At 35.7% G+C, this 23,052-nt stretch overlaps 3 protein-coding genes across 4 annotated transcripts in view; 2 read left to right on the top strand and 1 right to left on the bottom strand.

The window, feature by feature from the left end:
* The window catches only part of LOC126968075 (retinol dehydrogenase 5), a 180,134-nt gene that overhangs the window by 84,616 nt on the left and 72,466 nt on the right, over positions 1 to 23,052 (bottom strand). The window contains exons 4-6 of one of the 2 annotated variants that reach the window (XR_007730132.1): positions 22,655 to 22,828; positions 21,975 to 22,203; positions 17,282 to 19,533 (exon numbers count right to left, since the gene is read on the bottom strand). Coding sequence is in view for 1 of the 2 variants with exons in the window: in XM_050812886.1 (XP_050668843.1) it covers positions 19,311 to 19,533; positions 21,975 to 22,203; positions 22,655 to 22,828 (626 nt within the window). In the remaining variant the exon portion in view is untranslated. Of the gene's footprint in view, positions 1 to 16,954; positions 19,534 to 21,974; positions 22,204 to 22,654; positions 22,829 to 23,052 lie in introns of those variants that run through there. The other variant, XM_050812886.1, reaches the window with a different exon arrangement.
* Positions 1 to 23,052, top strand: part of LOC126968081 (uncharacterized) — an 89,075-nt gene that overhangs the window by 41,147 nt on the left and 24,876 nt on the right. The window lies entirely within an intron of this gene.
* LOC126968067 (deoxyribonuclease-2-alpha) lies at positions 1,563 to 14,507 on the top strand. The gene is made up of 8 exons (XM_050812876.1): positions 1,563 to 1,952; positions 2,460 to 2,634; positions 3,133 to 3,238; positions 3,814 to 4,029; positions 6,059 to 6,284; positions 8,232 to 8,414; positions 9,044 to 9,206; positions 13,051 to 14,507. Exons 1-8 carry the CDS (start codon positions 1,834 to 1,836, stop codon positions 13,150 to 13,152), a joined length of 1,290 nt encoding a protein of 429 aa, XP_050668833.1. The 5' UTR covers positions 1,563 to 1,833; the 3' UTR covers positions 13,153 to 14,507.

Raw genomic sequence — 23,052 nt, 5'->3', positions numbered from 1 at the left:
TTCTCAAAATTGATTCCTTTAGAATTATTTTTGATGTCATTTCTAATATCTAGTATATTACCTACTACTACCGCTTCGGAAACAAATGGCGCTCTGAGAGAGAAGAAACGGCGCAAGAAACTGTAGATGTGCCTATGACATTATAATTATTGTATAATTGACGTTTAAAATTTGTTTTTAGATTTATATCTTTTTAGTATAGTATTCTATCTAATTGTAACAGAATTTTAAACGTGGACTAAGTCGGTCTTCTAGTATTATATCCAAACAAACTACCCAGCCCTTTTAAGGCCGCCTCCCATCTATGTGCTAGGTTGTTTGTTAATCAATAAAAATATAAACGTATCCTATTTGTACCTGCAACATGCGTAGGTATCTAAGTATATTTTATAATAGTTTCAGATATGTATCGTGCTCAAAAAAGCATCTCTGTATCGAATGCTACATGTTCGATAGGGGTGTTGCAATTAGTGACAATATAAAATGCTTGTATTATTATCATATATAAGCCTTAGTATTAAAAAGGCGTGTTGTAAACTTAAAACTTGTTGAATCAGATTCGTTTATGCGAATAAATAGATGGTTAAATATAAGTTGTTTTACAACACACGCCGGCGATACGCAAGGTTCTCGTTAAGCGCGTCCTCTTCAGGATAAATAGCGACCAGAGACTAGACGTTCGATATTTTTTGGTCCAGAATATCACTCGATAAATATATACCTATTATAATAAATATCGAGCGTGTAGCACTTATTCTATTCTTCCTACTGTGGCTTCTGTGGAAGGTATGCCACAAGTTTGCCAATGTTTCGTTAAGGTAGACCACCAAGCTTAGAGTATATTTTGTTTTCTATTTTTAATGGTAGTGATCGGTGGTAAAGATTGAAACAAGTTTTTTTTTTTTATTTTATAGTGCGCAAGTCATGAGAGAAAATTTCAGAATATTGGGAGTAACCTGTTTGAGTAGCTGACCTCGCACAGGCATCCGCATTTGCATTACCAAGGATGCCTGAATTATCTGGAATCCATGCTAAAACTGTGTTATAAGTCTATGCGACAAAAGAACCGACATAAGATTTGAGGGCGCAGCTTCATTTAATTACCACATTTGTAATGTTGACAACACAATATTACGACTATGACATCTTGATACTTGTTAATTATTTTAGAATAATATAATGTTTTCATATTCCGTCTTAATAAATATTTTATAGGATGAGCCATATAAAAGTCATTAAATTAGTTCCATTTTATGCCACGACGGTTCTCTTTCAGTACAGACATCATAGCACTCTTTCAATGATTCTCTTATTTTGAGTATAATTGAAAACCAACAGAGTAGTCTGTGTTGGAAACTGACCCTTTGACATAAATGAATTTGATAGTATTGATTGAAGGCAACTTTGTGTAGCACTTACCTACCAGACGACATGGACTTGACCAACTCGCGCGCATAGAATTTTAACGTTGACAGATGACGGCCACTGTCATAAATGTTTGATATGTTTTGACATTCTTTGTTCTTTCAAATCTAAGTAAATTTAGTAAACAAAGAAAAGACCCTGAGTTTGCTTTACATACATACATTAAATTATTTGTTCCTTTAGTTTGTTCTATTATTTATATTGTAATTTTGAAGTAATGAAACTTGGTAACCATTTGAATAAAACATTTTGGTTTGTTTATAATATAAAAAGTATTCGGCAACAACAAAATTTCAGATGTTTTGTAAACTATTACATTGTTTGAAACTTACGTGAATAATATGATATCATAATGTTGTCTCAATAGTTATCTGAGTATCCTTTGTGTCCAATTACTGTGTGGAAACGATGCTGCTAGGACGTATGATAAAAATGTTTGCGTGTTTGGTAGTTTTTTCTCTTTGTTTGGTACATATTGATAGTGTGACTCCTCAATGCAGAAATGAGCGAGGGGAACCTGTTGATTGGTAAGTGGCTTATTTAAATTAAAGTTATAACTGCTGATTTAATTCATTATTTAAACTCGCAAGGAACTTATGACGATTGTTTTAAAAACACTGAATTATTAATATGACTAATAATCATTTATTGTTAGGTCATATTATTATTCTTGATGATTCACAATAATTTTATTTTTTATACGTAATCTAATATATAAAATTCTCGTGTCATGGTGTTAAAGTTTGAACTCCTCCGAAACGGCTTGACCGATTCTCATGAAATTTTGAGTGCATATTGGGTAGGTAGTATTTTTCATCCCCCTAAATGTTAAGGGTAGTCCACACGATTTTTTTTTTTAATTACTTTGTATTTTTTTTAAATTTGTTTGATTATGAGTCAGCATTAAAAAATATTTTGTATCGCGATCTTAATATTGGCAATACAACGTTTGTTGGGTCAGCTAGTATAATTATGTATATATTTTTTTATCCATGATAAATTCTTTTGTATACTTATATATTATCTTGAAACAGGTTTTATGTCTATAAATTACCAAGAGAGAAGAATCACTTAAATCCACTGGTCAGAAGAGGAGTTGCATACATGTTTCTGACTCCTTCGAAGCTCAGGGGAGGATGGATAATGTCAGATATTGCTATCGGTGATCCCAGATCTATGGTGGGGAGAACACTGGCACCCTTGTATCAAGTGAGTTCTCATTTTTTTCTCCTCTTTATCTATAAATTTAATTGTTAAAATATAATTAAATATAAAATATAAATGTTATTTAATTTTAAATATAATTAAATAATGTAAAGCTACATATGAAGTAAAATTACATATGAAACTGTGAGCCTCCTTTGTACAGGATGCCGGGTAGATTATTGTTACCACAATAATCTACCCTATTTCTGCCGTGAAGCAGTAGTGTGTAAGCATTACTGCTTCAGCCTGAAGGGCACCATAGTTAGTGAAATTACTGGGCTAATGAGTCTTCTTATGTCTCAAGGTGACAAGTCCAGTTGTAATGCCACTCAAAATTTTTGGGGTTTTTAAAGAATACTGAGTGGCACTGCATTGTAATGGGCAGGGTGTATCAAATACTATCAGCTGAACATCCTGCTTGTCTCCTCCCTTACTTTCATAAAAAAAATTAAACTGATTAATTCGATTATGTACTGAGATGACTTCTTATTTTTGTTTTAGGAGAAGAACATTATTTCATTGGTATACAATGATCAGCCACCAGCAACAGAGAATCAACCAGACTTACTACAGTCTGTTGCAGACATGTATTCTAAAAGCAAAAGGGGTGAGTTAATAACAAATAAAACTGATAATATCTTAATATCATTATTTTTTAATTAGCTTAATATCCTCTTTAATTAAATACCTTCATTACACAAAATATAATCTAGTAATGTATCATAATATATATAAATCAAGTGAACTGATGTTTGTTTCCAGTGAACTCCTTAACGAATGAACGAATTTTAATAGAGATTACTTCATGGAGTGCAGTTTAGTCCAACTTGAGAGTTTTTATTTGGATTTGTAATCCATAAGTATTTTTATTTCCAATATTTGTTTTGTATGGACATATTTTCTATGAGAGAATTTATCGACACATGGTTTGTCAGTTCAGTTAGAACATTAAGGAGCATATTTTACGAAATAATTCTTGATGTTATGAAATATTATTGACTAATTCATAAAAAACAGTATTTTATTTATTATGTAAAGAATAAAATTGTCGGGTCAGCAAGTAATGTATGAAAAACTTACAATTATTAAAAAAAAATAGTGTCGATAATAATAGGCATGAAGCTCAATACAATCAACCTCTCAAAAATAATATCCATAATTATAATTTTTAAATACTTACAGGACAGACAAAACAGTCCACCATGAAGAAATATAAGAAATTCAAATTAGGTGAAAAGTATTATGATGATTATGACTTGGCGGAGATGTGCAAAATGCATTCTAAGTTTATGAAGAGCAGAGTTGAGAGTGGACATACCAAGGGTGTGATACTGGGTGATAAGTTCACATCTCTGTGGCTTGTACACTCTGTTCCTAGATTTCCACCTGTGCCCGACAGTAAGTAAAACATATATATGTCCTTTTTGTAAATAAAATTATAGAAGTGATTTCATCTTCCTCCTTGATTTGTTTTAAATAGTTTCTCAAAATTTGATTGAAAAGACTCCCAACCTCTCTCTTAAAAATATAATAATATTATTGTTACAAAAAAATAATGTTAAGTAAGTCTACGGTTGCCAACCATACTATAAAATAGTATTGTACTCTATATCATGTATGTGTACTCTATACTCTTTAGCACTAATAGAGTATAATAAATTACTCTTTTTTACACAAGGTTTACTTTACTAGTGCCAGTCATGTAATATTAAGTGAACCCATTATAATAACAAAAAAAGTGAACTAAGTATTTATTGTTAATATATTAACAAAAATATACAAAAAAATAAATAAAATAAATGATAAGTACTGTTATTTGGTAGTCCACTCTTTATTAACCTCGAAATTAGATATACTCTATTAAAAGTTGGCAACCCCTGAGTAAGGCCCATAATAATATGATGAGTAATTTAAACCTAGCTGAATGTCTTGGCAACCCTAAGTAGGTCCCATAATAATATGATGAGTAATTTAAACCTTGCTAAATGTCTTGGCATCCCTAAGTAGGTTCCCATAATAATATGATGAGTAACTTAAACCTTGCTGAATGTCTTGGCAACCCTAAGTAGGCCCCATAATAATATGATGAGTAATTTAAACCTTGCTGAATGTCTTGGCAACCCTAAGTAGGCCCCATTATAATATAATGGGTAATTTAAACCTTGCTGAATGTCTTGGCAACCCTAAGTAGGTCCCATAATAATATGATGAGTAATTTAAACCTTGCTGAATGTCTTGGCAACCCTAAGTAGGTCCCATAATAATATGATGAGTAATTTAAACCTTGCTGAATCTCTTGGCAACCCTAAGTATGTTCCATAATAATATGATGAGTAATTTAAACCTTGCTGAATGTCTTGGCAACCCTAAGTAGGCCCCATTATAATATGATGGGTAATTTAAACCTTGCTGAATGTCTTGGCAACCCTAAGTAGGTCCCATAATAATATGATGAGTAATTTAAACCTTGCTGAATGTCTTTATTCAAATCTTTAATGGATTTTTTACAGGTTCATATTTTATCTCAGATTCTTAGTAGAATATTAAAACACTTTCTTTTTAATTTGAATCTGTGAAGTTTAATAATTATATCAGATATCTTTCACATTCATTAAAAACAAAAAGGACCATTTTATTGTGCCATACAGTGTGATAAACTTAAATATTATGATACAAATTATTTAAGTTTTCTTTAGTGTTCATTCCGCCAATATTTGTCTTTAAAACAATTCGACACGTGTTTCGCCTCTACACGAGGCATCCTCAGGACGTGTTGTCTCGCCAAAATCTGGCACGAGACTAGGTCTCGTGATCGTCTCTAAACACGTGTCGAATTGTTTTAAAGACAAATATTGGCGGAATTAACACTAAAGAAAACTTAAATAATTTGTATAATTATGGATTTCCGCAAAGTAACGCCTTATTCAATAAATTTTCTTAAATATTATGTAAAAAATCATACAACTGTTGTTTTATATGTGTTTCATTTGTTTGTTGGTTCTTCACAAAAGGATAGAAAAATGTGTCTTTTTTAATTTAAGTTATTTAATCTTAGATCAAGTTAAATTACTTTGTGATGTAATTACTACCTTCTACTGTCAATAATCTGAATCTGTCACAAAATACCCGTTAAGTCATTCTTATCGCCTTATATTGGGACGCGTGAATTGCAATTTCCATCCAAACTTCTATCGCTGGTAAGCTATACATCCTCCTATTGACAGACAGCGTGTACAGATAAGGTGAGTTACCGTCGATAAGTTTACTGGTACAGAAAAGTCAACAACAGTTAAGATTTTTATCTCAAGTAGGCCACAACCGTAATTGTTATTGGTAAAACAATATGTTGTCACCTCATTAACCTCCATTAATAGCCAATATAAAAATATGGATGTTATACAATTCACATTACCTATTCTTATTGCAGTACATGGTCTTAACACATCATCATACAGCTACCCATCCAGTGGCATGAGATATGGCCAGTCGTTTCTGTGTGTGTCCGTACAGACCTCCACTCTTAACCAGATTGGTACACAGCTCAAATACAACGAACCATTAATTGTGTACCATCACATACCTTCGGAGTTTGACAGTGAATTGTCCAACCTAGTTGATGTGATACGGAATAAGACAATCGACACATCACCATGGTATGTTTTAATAATATAAATAACTGTTATTTATGATTTATTTACGTGAATATAATAAAATTGTACTAGAATATGTTTCTATATATTCGCTGCGGGGGTGTGCATTCCTTTATACGAAATTAGATTGCCTACCACTAGTGTTAAAGTTAATTTAGTTCCATTATTCTTTAATCAAACTTCTATTCTTATTATTATATTCTATAAAATTAAATATATTTCATAAATTAAATTTAACATATAAGTTTTCTACAATTATTTCAATTTAAAGTATTTTTGAATAGATTTTTTATTTTTATTCATTATTTACATTATCGGATACATCAGTAACTATTCTGTTTGATTATAGACTGACATAATAGGCTTTATGGTATACGAAATAAGATTCATGTAAAAGAAAATGTTTGCTCGCACCTCTCTCGTTGCCTTACAGTAATATATGACACGTAAGTCTCTCGTTTTCTATCTTCAGTAACATATATATCGCTCTCTACTTCCGTTCGCATCGCCCGACTTTTGGTAACGCTTTCGTCACGCATTCACCAGCTTAATCCCAAAGTGTGCTTAAAGAAGTTTTACTTCGAAATGTCCATAACAATCAAGTTTATTTGAAAAAATATGTAAGGATGTACATCCAAGATAAAACAAATCCTTAAAAGTATTTCAAGACGTATATAAAAACTGAAAAACTATTTACAACACAAACCAAAAATGTGACCCTGAAATTAACAAAATAATTTGTACTTCTGACATAGGTTAAATACCAACTTATCAAACTGTAAGTAATAAAATGAAGTACAACATAACGTTCCCAATTGCCATGTAACTACAACCTCCCAACAATATGACAATGAAAAAAGAAATAAACATTTTCAAATACGACATAAATAAAATGTGTCTTTTTTTGTATTAGTATAGAACAATATTTAGAAGAAAATATATGAATATTATGTGGATTCATCTTATATTATTTTCGAGTTAAAATTGCATTAAGATCAGTTCAGTAGGTTTTGAGTTTATCGGGAACACACAAACGTGACAGGTGGACTTTGTTGTATGATAATAGTGATAGGTATATATATATATAAATATCGTGAACAAACCTTCACACAGTTGCGAAATAATTCAATAGTTGTTAAAAATGGCCATGTCTATGTACTTTAGATATAGCATCAGAATACGAAAAATAATTATGGTATGAATTGTTGACAATGACAATTGGCATACACATTAACGCCATATTTAAATTATTGCAAAAATTTCGCCTTGATTTATTTCTATATTTTAGATAATAATTTTGTACACAGAAAGTAGGTTAGAATTTTAGTGGAATTTCGGGTCATTTATATTCACTTCCTGGCTGATATATCTGGTACCCGGGTATAAGATCGTGGCCTATAGCATAGCCAAGGGTAGGTATATAGTATTCTGGAACAACTCCATTGTGTGTGAAGTTGACTAACTCGCTGGGACATGGTGATTAACTCAGAACACTACAAGTATTCACAAAAAAGAGGCACAGGCGCACAGGTGAAAATACCGCGCGAATACTTACAGCCCACACATTTAAAATGCTTTAGAAATTATTTATTATATGTGTGATACGCTACTCTTAAACAAAGGCTAATTGTACCATCAATCTGCATGTGTTTGATACAAGCAATTCAAATATTTTTATTCAAAATAGGATGTGAAATCACTTATTGAAAGTCAAAAAACTACCACCCATTCCAAAATGAATGCCGCGGGCCTGATAAGAATGGGCGCAACAAACTCAGCGGGCTGTTTTTTTTCATTAAGAATATGTTGTACAATTAAAGTAACATTGTACAATTAAACTTATCATTTAATAGCCTGAGAGCGGCAATGATGACATTGATTTCAGAAATTGATCCCATTTTAATACACGGATGCTTAAACAGAGAACATTAAATATTATATCATTTGTAGGTATCACATAGAAAGTTTCGAAACACTGGTCGGACGCAAGTTTCTCTCGTTCGCAAAGAGTGCAATGTTTAACGACGATCTGTACAGTGGCCTGGTGGCAGAAGTACTACAATCTGATCTTCTGGTGGAATCCTGGACTAATGGACCCGGCACCTTGGACTCGGAGTGCAACAGAAATTTCCAGTATGTGTTTTATCATATTATTAAAATGCAATAAGGGTCATTCATTTTCATCATATTATTTAAAGATATAATTAGTCACTTACAGCATATCCGCAGTGATTGTTTTGTTGCAAACTGCTAAAATATTGTGTATAGGATTAAGTTCTAGTAAACTAAATCAGAATTAATTTATAGGCTTTTTAATAATAATCGGCGACTTAATTCGTTATATACTGCCGTCATAAGAAAAAAGGCACATCTAACATCTTTTTCCAAAATTGAGTTACATATACATATTCGGAATCTGTAAAAAAAGGCGCATCTGATGATATTTTTAATTTTTTTCTATTACAACTAGAAGTCCATTAAACTCACTGTGAAATAGGGAACATCTGTAGTATCATGGGAGTTATCACTAAAATGAAAAACTGCTTCTGGTATTTACGACTTTAAAAAAACGCATTTACTTAGAAACGTCTTCGTCTCTTACAAAATATTAAATTGAATTAAAAAACGTTTCACGTTAATAATGCGGTATAAAACCAGCCTCACTCTAGATTTGGTACGAACTTTTTTAAACACCACAGTATTATTATAAACTGCCAGTAATATTTTCAAACAATAAAAACTTTAACTATTTTTAATTCCAGAGTCCGTAATATCGAACGCCTTAAGTTCCCGATCGCAAAGATGTCGTTTACTTCACACAACGATCACTCCAAGTGGGCGGTGGCGGTCGCCCACAAGATGCACAACAGTCAGGACACCAAAGTGGCCGACTACTGGGTCTGTGTTGGAGACATCAACAGAGCGGTAAGTGTCTGACAGTTGACACACGCACGGTCAAAGGGACGCGGGCGCGGACGATGTCACGGGGGCTGTGTGTTACTACTGGGTCTGTGTCGGAGACATGAACAGAGCGGTAAGTGTCTGACAGTTGACACACGTACATTCAAAGGGAAGCGGGCGCTTGAGATGTCACGGGGGCTGTGTGTTACTACTGGGTCTGTGTCGGAGACATGAACAGAGCGGTAAGTGTCTGACAGTTGACACACGTACATTCAAAGGGAAGCGGGCGCTTGAGATGTCACGGGGGCTGTATGTTACTACTGGGTCTGTGTCGGAGACATGAACAGAGCGGTAAGTGTCTGACAGTTGACACACGCGGGACAAACACGCGGGACGTACAAAGGGACGCGGGCGCGTGCGATATCACGGGGGCTGTGTATACAATTGTTAACAATATTTTCAACACACTTGCTCGTAAAGTGAGCCTTATTACATAATGCATCGTTCTTAGGGCCATAAACCGAACTATAAATATAAGTATAAATAATAACGACATGTGAACCTTAAAAAAACGCGTGAACGTCGCTTTTACGCCCTCGCTTGCGGCTCGGGCTGCAACCCACGGCCTCGGGTACAGTGAGTAACAGCTCACTTATATCATAATATACAATTTTTTGTGAATTCGTTGTAGTATACTCTTCTTCAAGACCCGTAAGTCTTCGTATGTACAGTATATGATCTAAAATCGAACAACAGATTTGTAAAGTTCCTACATACTAATAAGTTATTTAGTGGAAAGATTAGAATTATAATCATGTAATAGTTTCTCAATATAAGACGTAATGTAAAAAATTATAATAAAATGTATAATTCTGCAGATTTAATAAAAAATTGTTTTAAAAATGAATAATTGTTTCCTTCTTCATCAAGCAATTAATTATAAATCATTGTTGTTTCTATGCTATGTAAACCATCGTGTAAACGTTTTGCCCTGTGCTGCCCCGGGGCGTAAAAAGAATAGGGTAGTCCCAGGCCCAAGGGTGTCGTAAGAGGCGACTACGGGCTTTTCGAAAGTGGGAGAGTCACGCTGCCGTCTTATGACGTCAGCACAATCGGGCCAGACTCGTCCGGGTTACTTACCACACTCGCACAGAATACCGGCGTGAAGTAGCGGCCTAGTGCCGCTATGTTTCGCATAGGTTAGTGTCGAGGACCGCAGGACATCCCTTCCCCCCCTCCCCATCACCCCCCAACAAAAATATGAGAGCGGTCCTTAAAAAGATATTGCCCCAGGAGGGTACCGGCTCTACCAGAGTCGGAGAATCTCTCCCCGAGCATTCTCGCTCGGGCTGCCCCTCGTATTCTGGGGAGGGCACAGTACCGCACATATCTAAGGACAAACAGGGCAGCAACACCACGGCACCCCGCTCCTGGGTACAAAATTGAAAATAATTTTATGCCTCTTGCCGGGGTTTATGTGTATGTTAGGGAGGATATCTGTTGTCGCCGTCTCGGCAATTTTGAGGGTAGGGACCTGTCTACTCTCTGGCTCCGCGTAGATTTAGAGGACCGCGTCCGCAACTATGCGTGTGTCTACAGGTCCCATAGTGGTAACGCAGAAACGGATCACCTCATGGGCTGCGTTCAAGCGGCATTTGATGACGTACTTGCTCAGATCCCCTCCGCTGAAATCGTAGTCTTGGGTGATTTCAACGGGCACAATGCCGAATGGCTTGGATCACGTACTACAGCCTACGCAGGGCGATCTGTGCATAATTTTGCATTGGCGTATGGTCTGTCCCAATTGGTTGAGTCGCCAACGTGGCTTCCGGATGTGGATATCCACATGCCGTCCTTGTTATATCTTCTGCTGTCGTCAAAATTGGCGAGCAGCTTTCCAGTTACCCGACCGGAATACGCAAGTTCTGGTCGTTGTCGAAAGCTGCTCTTGGTAACTTCAATCAGCCGTCCATGCCGCCGTTGCACATGAGGAATGACACCCTTGCCCATACGGCAAAAGAGAAAGCCGATCTCCTGTGCACTCTTTTTGCCTCCAACTCGACTATTGACGACAACAGAAAAACACCGCCGACCATCCCGTGGTGTCAGAGCTCCACGCTTGAAGTACAGCTCAGACAGAAAACTGTTCGGCGAGCTCTGTTTTCGTTGGACGTCAGGAAGTCGTGCGGGCCGGATGGCATTTCTCCAATCGTGCTTAGTCGGATCCGGCAAACTACAGGCCTATAGCTATTACCTCCCTACTCTCCAAAATCATGGAGAGCATAATTAACCACCGGTATACCTTGAGGGTCACCAGTTGATTAACGACCGGCAGTACGGCTTTCGCCATGGTCGGTCGACTGGCGATCTCCTGGTATACCTAACACATAGATGGGCGGCGGCTATTGAAAGCAAGGGGGAAGGCCTGGCAGATAGCCTGGATATAGCGAAGGCCTTTGATCGTTTATGGCACAAGGCGCTCCTCGCAAAACTTCCATCATTTGGGCTTCCCGAGAGCTTATGCAAGTGGACCTCCAGCTTCCTCACTGGGCGCAGCATACAGGTCGTTGTCGACGGTTATTTCTCGAATCCCAAGTCCGTGAACGCTGGAGTACCCCAAGTCTGTGTGCTATCTCCCACACTGTTTCTTTTTCATGTCAATGATATGTTGGACACCGCCAGCATACATTGCTATGCAGACAACAGCACTGGTGATGCTGTATACACGGGCCATGCAGGTCTCTCTCGGGAAAACGTCGACCAGTGCCAGGAGAAACTTGTGTCTTTTATCGAGTCCTCTCTCGAGAAGGTCGCGGAATGGGGTAAGTTGAACCTTGTCCAATTTAACCCCCAGAAGACTCAAGTTTGCGCGTTTACCACTAAAAAAACCCCATTTGCCGTATCACCGCTCTTCGAGAACACTTCCCTTAAAGCCTCGCCTAGTATCGGAATACTGGGTCTCGAAATCTCGAGTGGATGCCAATTCCGTGGCCATCTGGAAGGCAAAGCCAAATTGGCTTCGAAGAAGCTGGGCGTCATAAATAGAGCACGGCAATACTTCAAGCCGACCCACATTCTAGCGCTCTACAAAGCGCAGGTCCGGCCTCACATGGAGTATTGCTGTCATCTCTGGTCTGGTGCACCCCAGTATCAGCTCGATCCATTTGACCGCGTGCAACGCAGAGCAGCTCGAATTGTCGGGAACCTAGCACCCTGTGAACGGCTGGATCACTTGGCGTTGCGTAGAGACGTCGCTTCATTGTGTGTCTTCTACCGCATTTATCACGGGGAGTGTTCCGAAGAGCTGTTTAACCTGATTCGTGCCACCGAATTTCACCTTCGCACGACACGCCACAAGGGATATCATCCCCACCATCTGGATGTGTGGCGGTCGTCCACAGTGCGGTTTTCAAGGACCGTTGTTTCCGGGACGATACGACATGGGTACCTTCAAGAAAAGCGCGTACACCTTCCTTAAAGGCCGGCAACGCTCTTGTGATTCCTCTGGTGTTGCAAGAGAATGTGGGCGGCGGTGATCACTTAACACCAGGTGACCCGTACGCTCATTTGTCCTCCTTTTCTATAAAAAAAAAATGATTTATCTACAATACCAAACAGAAAATTGAAACATAAAACTTAATGTCATTAATAAAGTTTTGACAGTCAACCATAGGATATGTATTCCACCTATCTATCTTATTTTATTATGTTCGATAGATCGTCGGGTGTCGGGTCAGAACGAAGCTACTCGCCAAATCCATACTCGATACGTATTGTTTAATACAATATGATCAGACCAGGATGTGTTACAACTCAATTTGCTAAAATTTTTATTCAATATGTAAAAAAATATATTTTCTTATTCCAGTTACCCCAGGAGTCCCGCGGTGGAGGCACAGTTTGTACGTCCGGACCCATTCTGTGGGGCAACTTTGCCCATCTCATTGACTCTGTACAGACATGTAGCTAAGTGCCAACGTTAACTGGGTAATCTGTGATATATCTTGCGTGACAATGCTTGTAAATAATTTGCCTCTTGTTTTAATATTATATTATAATTATGATAAGCCTAAATGTTTTTCCGAACAATGTATATATAACTAAGAACTATCACTTATTACCATAAACTTATTATACTAGCGTAACAGACAAAGACGGGGAGTCTTACTCCCTTATTCATAATGGTCCGCTAACTTTAAACAGCCGCTTAGGAGTGTTTTTTCTCATTCTGACTTAGGTCAATAGAAAAAGACAGAGTGAGAATTAGCAATGCTTTAAGTTATCAGACTATTATGAATAAGGGGGTTAGTCATTACGGCGAGTTAGTGAAATGAGTAGTATTTTGCTTTTAGACCTATGACTAGTATTGATAAACGGCGTCATATTCACGTACACAATATTTTATTTTTTTGATTAATATATTCTTTAGAAAATAGAGTATTTACTGCGTATATAAAATGTAATGCAAAACATTTTAGTGAAACTGTTCTACGAAAATAAGCACCACGAAAACAGTATAGAAGAATCAGAACCTGTGAAATGTTTCTTTATTTTGATCGTTGCTGTCTATAGTAACACAATATAACACAGAACATGAAATCATTATATTTTTTCATCAATATCCGTTAAAACATAGAACAATTTGTTTATAACCACTAAAATTAAAATGCGGTCCTATTTTACAGAAGACTAATGGACACTAAATTGTTTCAAAATGCTTTCATGGTCTTCATTTATTCCGTCTCTTTCTCACACCTAGGTTTTCATGTACACTGTCACTTATTACATCAGCATTCTAACGAACAAACACCGCATAAAAATCGATCCATTAATGTGGAAGATGCAATGCCATAGAAAGACACGTCAAAATAACCTCTTTTTGGCGTGGGGTTTTCACGTCAGAGACACACGTGACGGATCATCATCACCATTATGTACGTTTCGAATGTTTTGATGCGAAGGATTTAATTTTTATTATATTAATCATTAGATGCTTTAAGATATAGATATAAGACATTATAATAAATGCTCACAGAGTGTTGCCACTTAGACTTGCATTGGACCTGCTCCCTTTTTACAACCACCACGTCGTGTTGTAGTTAGCTCAAGAAGGTACTTAAAGTATCGTGTGTTCAATACTAGCTTGCCTGAGGGTTACTTACTACTTACATAGCTTGTGTATTGCCACCTATTAATTAAGTGAATACTGTACTATAGTTTTTTAATGATTCGAATTAAAGCTGATGTTATAAATAACTTAAAATGTTCATTGACTATAGGCCGACCGTTTATCTGAGTCCTCGCCTGCCGGGCACAGGGGCGCGGGGGTATGACGACAAAGGGGACTGAGACAGGTGCGGGCGGTGGGGGCGCTTAGTGAAATGAGCGATTACAAAAATTTTCCCGCCGCCCGCACCTGTCTCAGTCCCCTTTGTCGTCATACCCCCGCGCCCCTGTACCCCGCAGGCGAGGACTCAGATAAACGGTCGGCTCAGATAAAAATATAAGCTTTTTTAATATTTATTACTTTTATTTACCCTCCATTTATTTGTAAGCCTCAAATACATTACGTATTGGATTTCAAATATCGATCTGTTTTCGCTTATACGCGTTTAAGTTTGACTAATAAACCTCAGATCGGACAAAAAGCCTTACTGAAAGCTTTAGCCAGATAATAAACCTATAAGCGACGCGGCTTCGATGTTAACATGTGTATTAGGTGAATAGTGATAGCGCGCCCCCTTGTGGACGTTTGAGTCGTTCGGGGGGGCAGTAGAAGACCCAGAGAAAATTAGGGGGCATTGAGATGGCGCAGATGGGGCGTGGGTGGATTAAAAAATATAGTCTAAAAAGGCAAAAAAATACACGAAAATACTCTAGAAAAAAAACATATTCTCAAAGTGAGCAAAATAAGGTTGAGAAACTATGATTTAAATGAATCACAATATACTGACAAATCAAAATGTATAAATCATGAATCTTGTAACACAAAATAATAACAGCCTAACGCATATTTTGTTCTTTTTATGATTTTAACCTTGAAGCAGTAAATAATGTACTCATGAATCTTAAAGTGCCGCTGGTTGGGTTTACAATAAACTGTATGTCTGAAACTGGCCAAAAAGTATAAGGTGATACGTATTACATACTATGTTATGTACATCATATTTTCATGTTCAAATCATTAGACTAAACATTTTAATGTCAACTTAAGAAAAAAATTGTCAAGATGCTGCTAGGTGTTTTTAGTAATTTTAAAATTTTCCGTGTTGGCTGTACCTTTGCCAATCCTTGAAGGAAAAATAAAACCACTCACCAGATATAAGTAGGTATACAATATATTGCCCGCCCATTTAAGCGGCAACGCGAATGCTTGTGGTATTTGGTTAGTTAACTTTGTTTAATTTAAAAATACCTATTCGTAGTGTTTATCTAGGTCAAAAAACGCTCGTGGCGCTTTCATTGTGATTGCACCCATTTTTAACCCTGTTTATACATTTCGTGCATAAAATACTATAACAATAGACTTAATAAGTACCAAAATAAATACAATATAATCCTAGCTAACAATAAGGCATCCAAACCTTCATAAATAATTAAACTTTCCTTCTTAAATAGCTAAACTGTATTGGAAATCGTGTTGCTCCTAGCTCTTTTTACAGATTATTTGAGTAAAAGAAACAGAAAGTAAATTAGTTGTGAAGATATTAGTTTTAAAGATGATATCACTTAGATAGAGTCCCACAGGGAAATGTTTTGGGACCAACTCTGTTTCTTATATATATGAACCGAAATCTCGAGCAATTGTCAATTCCGCGGCCATCATCTGCAAGACAAAACTAAATTGGCTTGAATTTGAAAAAGCTGGGCTTAGTCCGGCCAAATAATATGGAGCATTGCTGTCATCTCTGGTCCGGAGAACCCCAGTATCAACTCGAACCATCTGACCGCGTGCAACGCAGAACTGCTCGAATTGTCTGGGATCTATTGCTTTGTAAACGGCTGGATCACTTGTCGTTGCGTATAGACGTCGATTCACTGTGTGTCTTATTTCGCATTTATCACGGGGAGTGTTCCGAAGAGCTGTTTCACGTGATTTCTGCAGCCGTATTCCACCTTCGTACGACAAGATTCAAATTAGGATATCATCCTACCGCACGAATGTAGTATGTAGGTATCAATAATGTAATATTGAATGAGTCGGTGTTCAATAGAAGTTCGGTTATACAATAACGAAAGCAAATTAAACTTAATTATTAAATATTTTATTTTTATTATATATTGAGTAACTGTATTTATTTATTTTATTTAATACTTTCATAACGAGGTAGGCAATGCCTAAAGGCATATATGGAATATAACCCCTCATCACCACCATCTGGATGTTTGGCGTCCCTCCACAGTGCGGTTTTCTAGGAGCTTTCTTCCACGTACTACAAAGCTGTGGAATGACCTTCCTTGTGCGAAGTTTCCGGGACGATACGACATCGGTAAGTTAAAAAAAGGGCGTACAACTTTCTTAAAGGCCCGCAACTTGCCTGTGATTCCTCTGTTGTTGCAAGAGAATGTGGGCGGCAGTGACCACTTAACACCAGGTGACCCATACGTTCGTTTGTCTTCCTCTTCCCTAAAAAAAATACATGACTTTTGATCTTCATGCAAAAATTTTCTCCTATGCAGTGACCCGCACCACATGCATTGATAGGCCTTGTGATTCAAGGGGTGTTGCATTTGGTAAAGTACCTAGGTATTGAATCTTAAATAAAATGCGATTAAACAGTAAATAACTTTAATTCGCCCGAGTCCGTTTAGAGTTAAAAGTTGAAGTTCTCATTGAGGTCTAGTCAAATAGTCAAGTAAATCTATTAAATTGGGCCTTATTTGTCAAATATATAATTAAATGTTATGAGTTTTTCTTGAGTGTTGATAACACTCCAGAGAAACTAATAAGATTTGTATAAAAATTTCAGTTACTGTTTTTGTAATAAAGGTTTGCTATTGGAGACTGATATAAAAATGTCCATTGTTAACAATTTGCCAATATCAAACTCGCAATAAAACAATAATTAACATATTTAAATAAGTGTGTTTTATTATACAAAAATTGTGGCCTGTAGTATTTGCGGCCTTATTAACATTACAAGGTAGGTATCATAATTAAACACGTACCAACGAGAGTACGATATCTGACCAAGAACATTCTTTAAATTTGAATACTTATATCTAATTACGTCACAAATAGTACAATTTATAGTACAAAATCACCGGAAACAAAATGTATAAATACATTTTACAATAATAGTCTAATACATTAAGCTGGAATTGTATCTACCAACTAACAAACATGATTTAAGTACTGGTTAAGAAAAAATGAGCTGCACCAATTAACAATATTTAGATGACGTCTTAACTGTTAACCGTAACCGTCCAATCTTTGCCGGTTAAAGCTATTGTTAATGTTAAATAGCCAAATAGCGACCCACTTAAAGTTTCAGATAAATATTCGATATTGACTTATTTCACTTTTTAACTTCAGAACTTTGCCAAGGTATTCACGATGGTGCAGCGTTACTGTTAACGTTAAATATAACTTAAACTTTAGCTATAACAGCTAATATGATCCAACTCAACCTAAGATTTTTAGGTTAACATTCTTTCATTTTTCAGAGTTACATTGATATTGTATAATTCTTGAAAAAAAACAATAAACATGATTTTTATGGATTATGATTAAATTTTTAGATATGTACCTATATATTACACAGCTAAATTTGATTAGATATTGATTTAAATTTATTTGAAGAAAATTCGTAACTTGCTTTTTAACAGCCGTTAATATTTTTAATAGGCCGCAAGTAGATTTTTTGGATTCCGCAACTGATTTAGTTAAATATTCCATCAGTTATTATTAAAAAGCCTTAAATATAGAATTGTTAGTGCTATTTTGTGCTAATGTAGATTATGGATATGGTACCACAGATGGTACATCGTACCTTTATGTATATTATAATTTATTGCCAAGATTTAATATAGGTAGATATGTATCTACCTGACTTGTGATACAAACATGGCACTTATCAGAATAGCAGTAAAATAACTGAATTAAAAACTATGGAGAGTAGAGGCAAGGAGATTCATCTCATATGGGTTGAAAAAGTGTCCAGCTTATGCTGTAAATAACAGTTCTTAAACTTTCCACAATAGAGCTGGTATAGGCACAGGGTGTGGTATGAATTGTAGATGAAGTATGCTGAGTTAATATTTTAATATCATTGTCATTATATAGTTAATTATTGAAAAGTTGTACAAATTTGATGTCTTCGTCCATTATTAGGACATGCAAAGGGTTCAAGCCCATACAGCCGTAATCATTAATTAATTATTGATTGTCAAAGTCATCATTGCAAGAATTTTACAAAATTGTTTTTTTCGAAAAACGTAGAATAGCACGAGAAATAAATAATTTTAATGATTATTGCTTCGTTAGGTCAAAGAAGTATAACTTCTTGGCTGCATACATAAGTCCACACACACTTTTTTTACATTTAGCGCTTCTTTTAAGATCTACCCTGATGCTAATGTAGAGCCACCCTAATTTAACGCATTTTGACGGACACATTTTCATATACACAGATGATTCTCCTTGCCTCTACCCTCCATATTAAGAGCCTTAAAATGTGTATTATGTTAAAGCTACAGCAAACTATATAAGATTTGTTGATTAACTACTGACAAAGAATATATATTAGTACAAGTATACTGACTAGGTACAAAATGTACCCGTTGGGTGTATTCGTTGTTACAAAGTCGATTCTACACTCGTTCAACCTGTATCAAAATTATATTTGAAAATTTGAACGATAATTGAGATAACAATATATTTTGGTACTTACTTCTACTTTCCCGTGCCGTCGATGGGATAAGCAGGTCGTTAATTAGCAATTAAGGAAATAACAATATTATATAAGACATTGTGATGTTAAATACATTACCAGTAAGATGAGTAATAATATAATATAATTCTAGAGATTATAAAAAATGTGTACAGTTATTATGAGTACCTACAATCCTAAGTATAAGTAGATAAATAACATTTTGTATTTACAAAGTTTTAAGCCAGTTTAACAATCATTGTGCCGCTCTTAAGGACGGCATCCTTGTAAACCAAGAGTCCTGTTTCATCTTCAGATAGTAAGAGTCTCTCGGAGACGCTGACGTGAGTGCTTCCTCCATCAGCTTGAGGGCGGCAGTGGGGAGCACCCTGGCGCTGTATTCAGCTGCTTCCCCGGGCATTGTGACTGCGCAGGTTGCTGCAGAGGAGCTGACGTCGGAGCTAGGAGTCTCTGGACGGCTGTCAACACATTTAATTGTATTAAAATATCTGAAATATGGGTTATGTTAATACTGTTTTCTTTATCAAGAAAACTTTTATAGCTAGAGAATATTGTGTATTCATCGATAATATACTAGGTAGGTAGGTAGGTACCAGGGGCTTAGCTACCGCCGTATTTGCCGTATCAATTATACGAGGCCTCAGTCGACGGGGCCCCCGACGTGCGTAAGCAAAAATTAATAAAAAAAAGTGTGTGCGTGTAATCTTACTTAATCGTACGCGTGATTGAAGTAAAACATAATAATAATTAACAGATACATTAATATATTACATTAAATAAAGCCTTTTTACTAAATAAGCACTCACGTATTACTGAGGAGCTTTGTTAGATTTTTTGCTATTTTTTTTCTCGGAAACGCTAACGATATAACTTCATCTTTTGAGCAAAGTTGGCATTTTCTCTACCTAAAATAAAAGAATGCCTTTATAATAAATAATGTTATTTAATCAAGTGATATTTTATATATTTTACAAATAATTATATAATGTTATATTTTGATATTATTCATCAGAAAATTAACACTTAATCTTTTTACAGGTGAGGTCATTAATAGGTTCTTGATTTTCTCTTTTATGCTTATTTATTGATGAAAGAGTAAAATGTTCCTAGGATTCCGCCATTTTATTTGACTGAGTATTATTTTCATTTTATATTCTATTTATAATTCATTAATACCATTCGCACATTTTAAAATATTCACTCATTAAATAAAATAATTGATAATAAGAAATTTATGATTATTTTATCACATATTTATATGACGTTGTTATTGAATATTAACGAATATGGCTGTATGGGCTCTAACCTTTTGCCTATCCTAATAATGGACGAAGAAACCGAAAACAAATTATCGAATGTTGCAAATGTCACAAAAAATCTGATTACTTATATATTATTTACTACAAAAGTAGTAATAAATAAGCAAATAATACACTTTGATATTTTACAAAAATATTACTGCGCATATTGAAATGTTTTTTTTAAAACCATAAAATTATAACGGCTTAATAATTGTTTCAATTGACTTTCGTTACTGAGCGTTACTTCCGCCAGAAAAAATTTCTAAGTCGCGCCTAAAGAAGTTTTCAAAACTTCTTCTGCTTGCCGAAAATGAGGTTAGGAGAGTGTATATTTAATTTGAACTGTTTGTGAAAAATGAATAATATTAATTTTATGCAAACATTTTTTTCTTTTGTGAGAAATCTTTACCCTTCATAAACGCCCCCAAGCAAATTCTTTGCGGGGCCCCGCCAAGGCACGCTATGTCACTGGTAGGTACCTACTTCATATACCTACGGTCTGTTGTAATTATCATTAGACCATTTATCGAAAATTTCTTAAATCTCAACAATTAACTAATGTGTTTTAAGTCTGAGTTCTGATTGTTATTTTATTCAAAACGAGTTAAAAATACTTAAATACCTACATTAATATATTTAAAAAGTTATAATTGTATCCTGCGTTCGGATTTACTTTTTTTTCATTTCATCTCACAATTTCGAAGAACTACAAAACATGGATTAATAATTTTTATAATTTGAAAATATTGAAGAATAATTTTGTAATTCGTGCTAAAGTCAAATAAAGTTTATTCGGTTAAGTTTAAACTAAGCGCTTATGAATCGGTTTCGTCGACAAGTTTAATTTTGATTTGCCAAGAAATTGAACGTAGGGATCAGCTTATGGTAAGTGAACACCAAACACATCACATACCGACACTCGACAGCTAGTGAAATTACATTCGTAGATAGACAGAAAAAATATACTTAGATCAAGTAGATAATCAACCAAGTTCCTTGAATTATATTATATCAAGGGAGTGATTGTGTATTCATTATTGCCTGTTGCTCAATTAAAACAATATACTTATGTGGTTATGTAAATTAATAAAAGGGAATGATATACTGTTTTTCTACTAAAATAGTACTTATTATATATATTCCATATTAGGATTAAGAGATCCAACTCGCCTTCTGATGCCATACTGTAGAACAGCGCTTCATCAAAATAACGCAAATGTTATGTGTATTAGGGTATTTAACCACCTTCCAAAGAATATTAGAGAGATGCCTAAAACATTAATGCATAAAAAATTAAAATTATGGTTAATAGATAAATGCTTTTATAGTTTAAAAGAATTCTTAAGCCAAAAATAATAGTATTCAAATGTAATTTATTTTATATTATATTATTGAATTAAAGCTATGTAATGTGTATTAATGATGTATAAGTATAAATTAAATATAATATTCCAATATTGACAATCACATATTTGTATGCCGATATATTGGCGAATTGTGCTGTACACCAATTAATTGTTAACAGTTGTTAACATAGTTATGTTACCACGATTCATACAAATAAATCATTTCATTTCATTTCATTAGTAAAACACTACCTGGCAGTTGGACTAGGGACAGTTATTTGCACGGGCGGCGCGTAAATCTCAGCGGCGGAGAGGTCAGGCGCGTGCAAAAGAACCACGTGGATTCCGCGGGGCCTCAGTGAGGTGCGGAGCGCTCGGGCTGCGCCCCACGTGCCCCAGCGGACCGCGGCGACCCCAGCGCTGCTCTCGTGCTCTGAATCCATGATGGCGAGGCTCTCGCATGCTGTATCGGATGTTAGACCTACAAGGCATAGAAGAGCATTAAGACACAAATTAAATATTATTTGCTCAGTAAGAACTGTAGACCGGCGGGTAATACAAATACGTAGGTACTTATTTTGTTACTAAATTGTATGCTCGATTTGTACCGGATATTAATTAGTAGCAGCAATATCAAATTATGGGTCTAAGTGTTAGACGTTGTAGTCGAATGCCAATGCCTATTTTGTCAGGTTCTTTTATGATCCTGTTAGAGTTAGAAGTTATCTTCAAACCTTATGAGGAAGGACAATTTTTCACAGTCTTTCTTGAATATTTAAAATTTTCTACTTCATCAAAAGTAGAGGCATTTTGATTGAAACAATTATTTATTGCTGGATACTTTTGAGTAGTGGCCAGTGGGTTTCATTTGCCATTTCATCTCAGTTAGAAACGGTTTACACTGTTCGTAACTATTAGGTTGTTGATTTTACCTATGTAGAATAAGCGACCCGCGTGTGGATGGTCAGCAGCGGCTGCAGCTAGCAGTGGAGAGAAAGTTCTAGCAACTCGCAAAGCTCCGAGCACATTGCCACGTAATGCCGGCTCCCAACACGCCGGGCCGCCAAGGCCGCTACTTCCCGCTGTATTTATGACTGCCCATATACCTGAAATATTAAGTATTTCAAGTAAGTATATTGTTAAACATTTTAAAAAATAAGTTAGCGATACCAAAGAATATGTAATAGTACAGCGATAGTATCCATTCCTACTCTGTGGCGCTGCCCGCTATCTAGATTCTGCATGCAAGATCCCTGTTTTAAATCAACGCCATCTGTGCATAACTTTGTGCACCACATGTATTTATCTACTGCATACTTTAGTAGCTTTG

The sequence above is a fragment of the Leptidea sinapis genome, chromosome 14 (assembly GCF_905404315.1).
Source record: "Leptidea sinapis chromosome 14, ilLepSina1.1, whole genome shotgun sequence".
NCBI classification, from domain to species: Eukaryota; Metazoa; Arthropoda; class Insecta; order Lepidoptera; family Pieridae; genus Leptidea; species Leptidea sinapis.
Note: the sequence above shows the minus strand (reverse complement) of the source record. Positions and strands in the feature narration are given on the sequence as shown.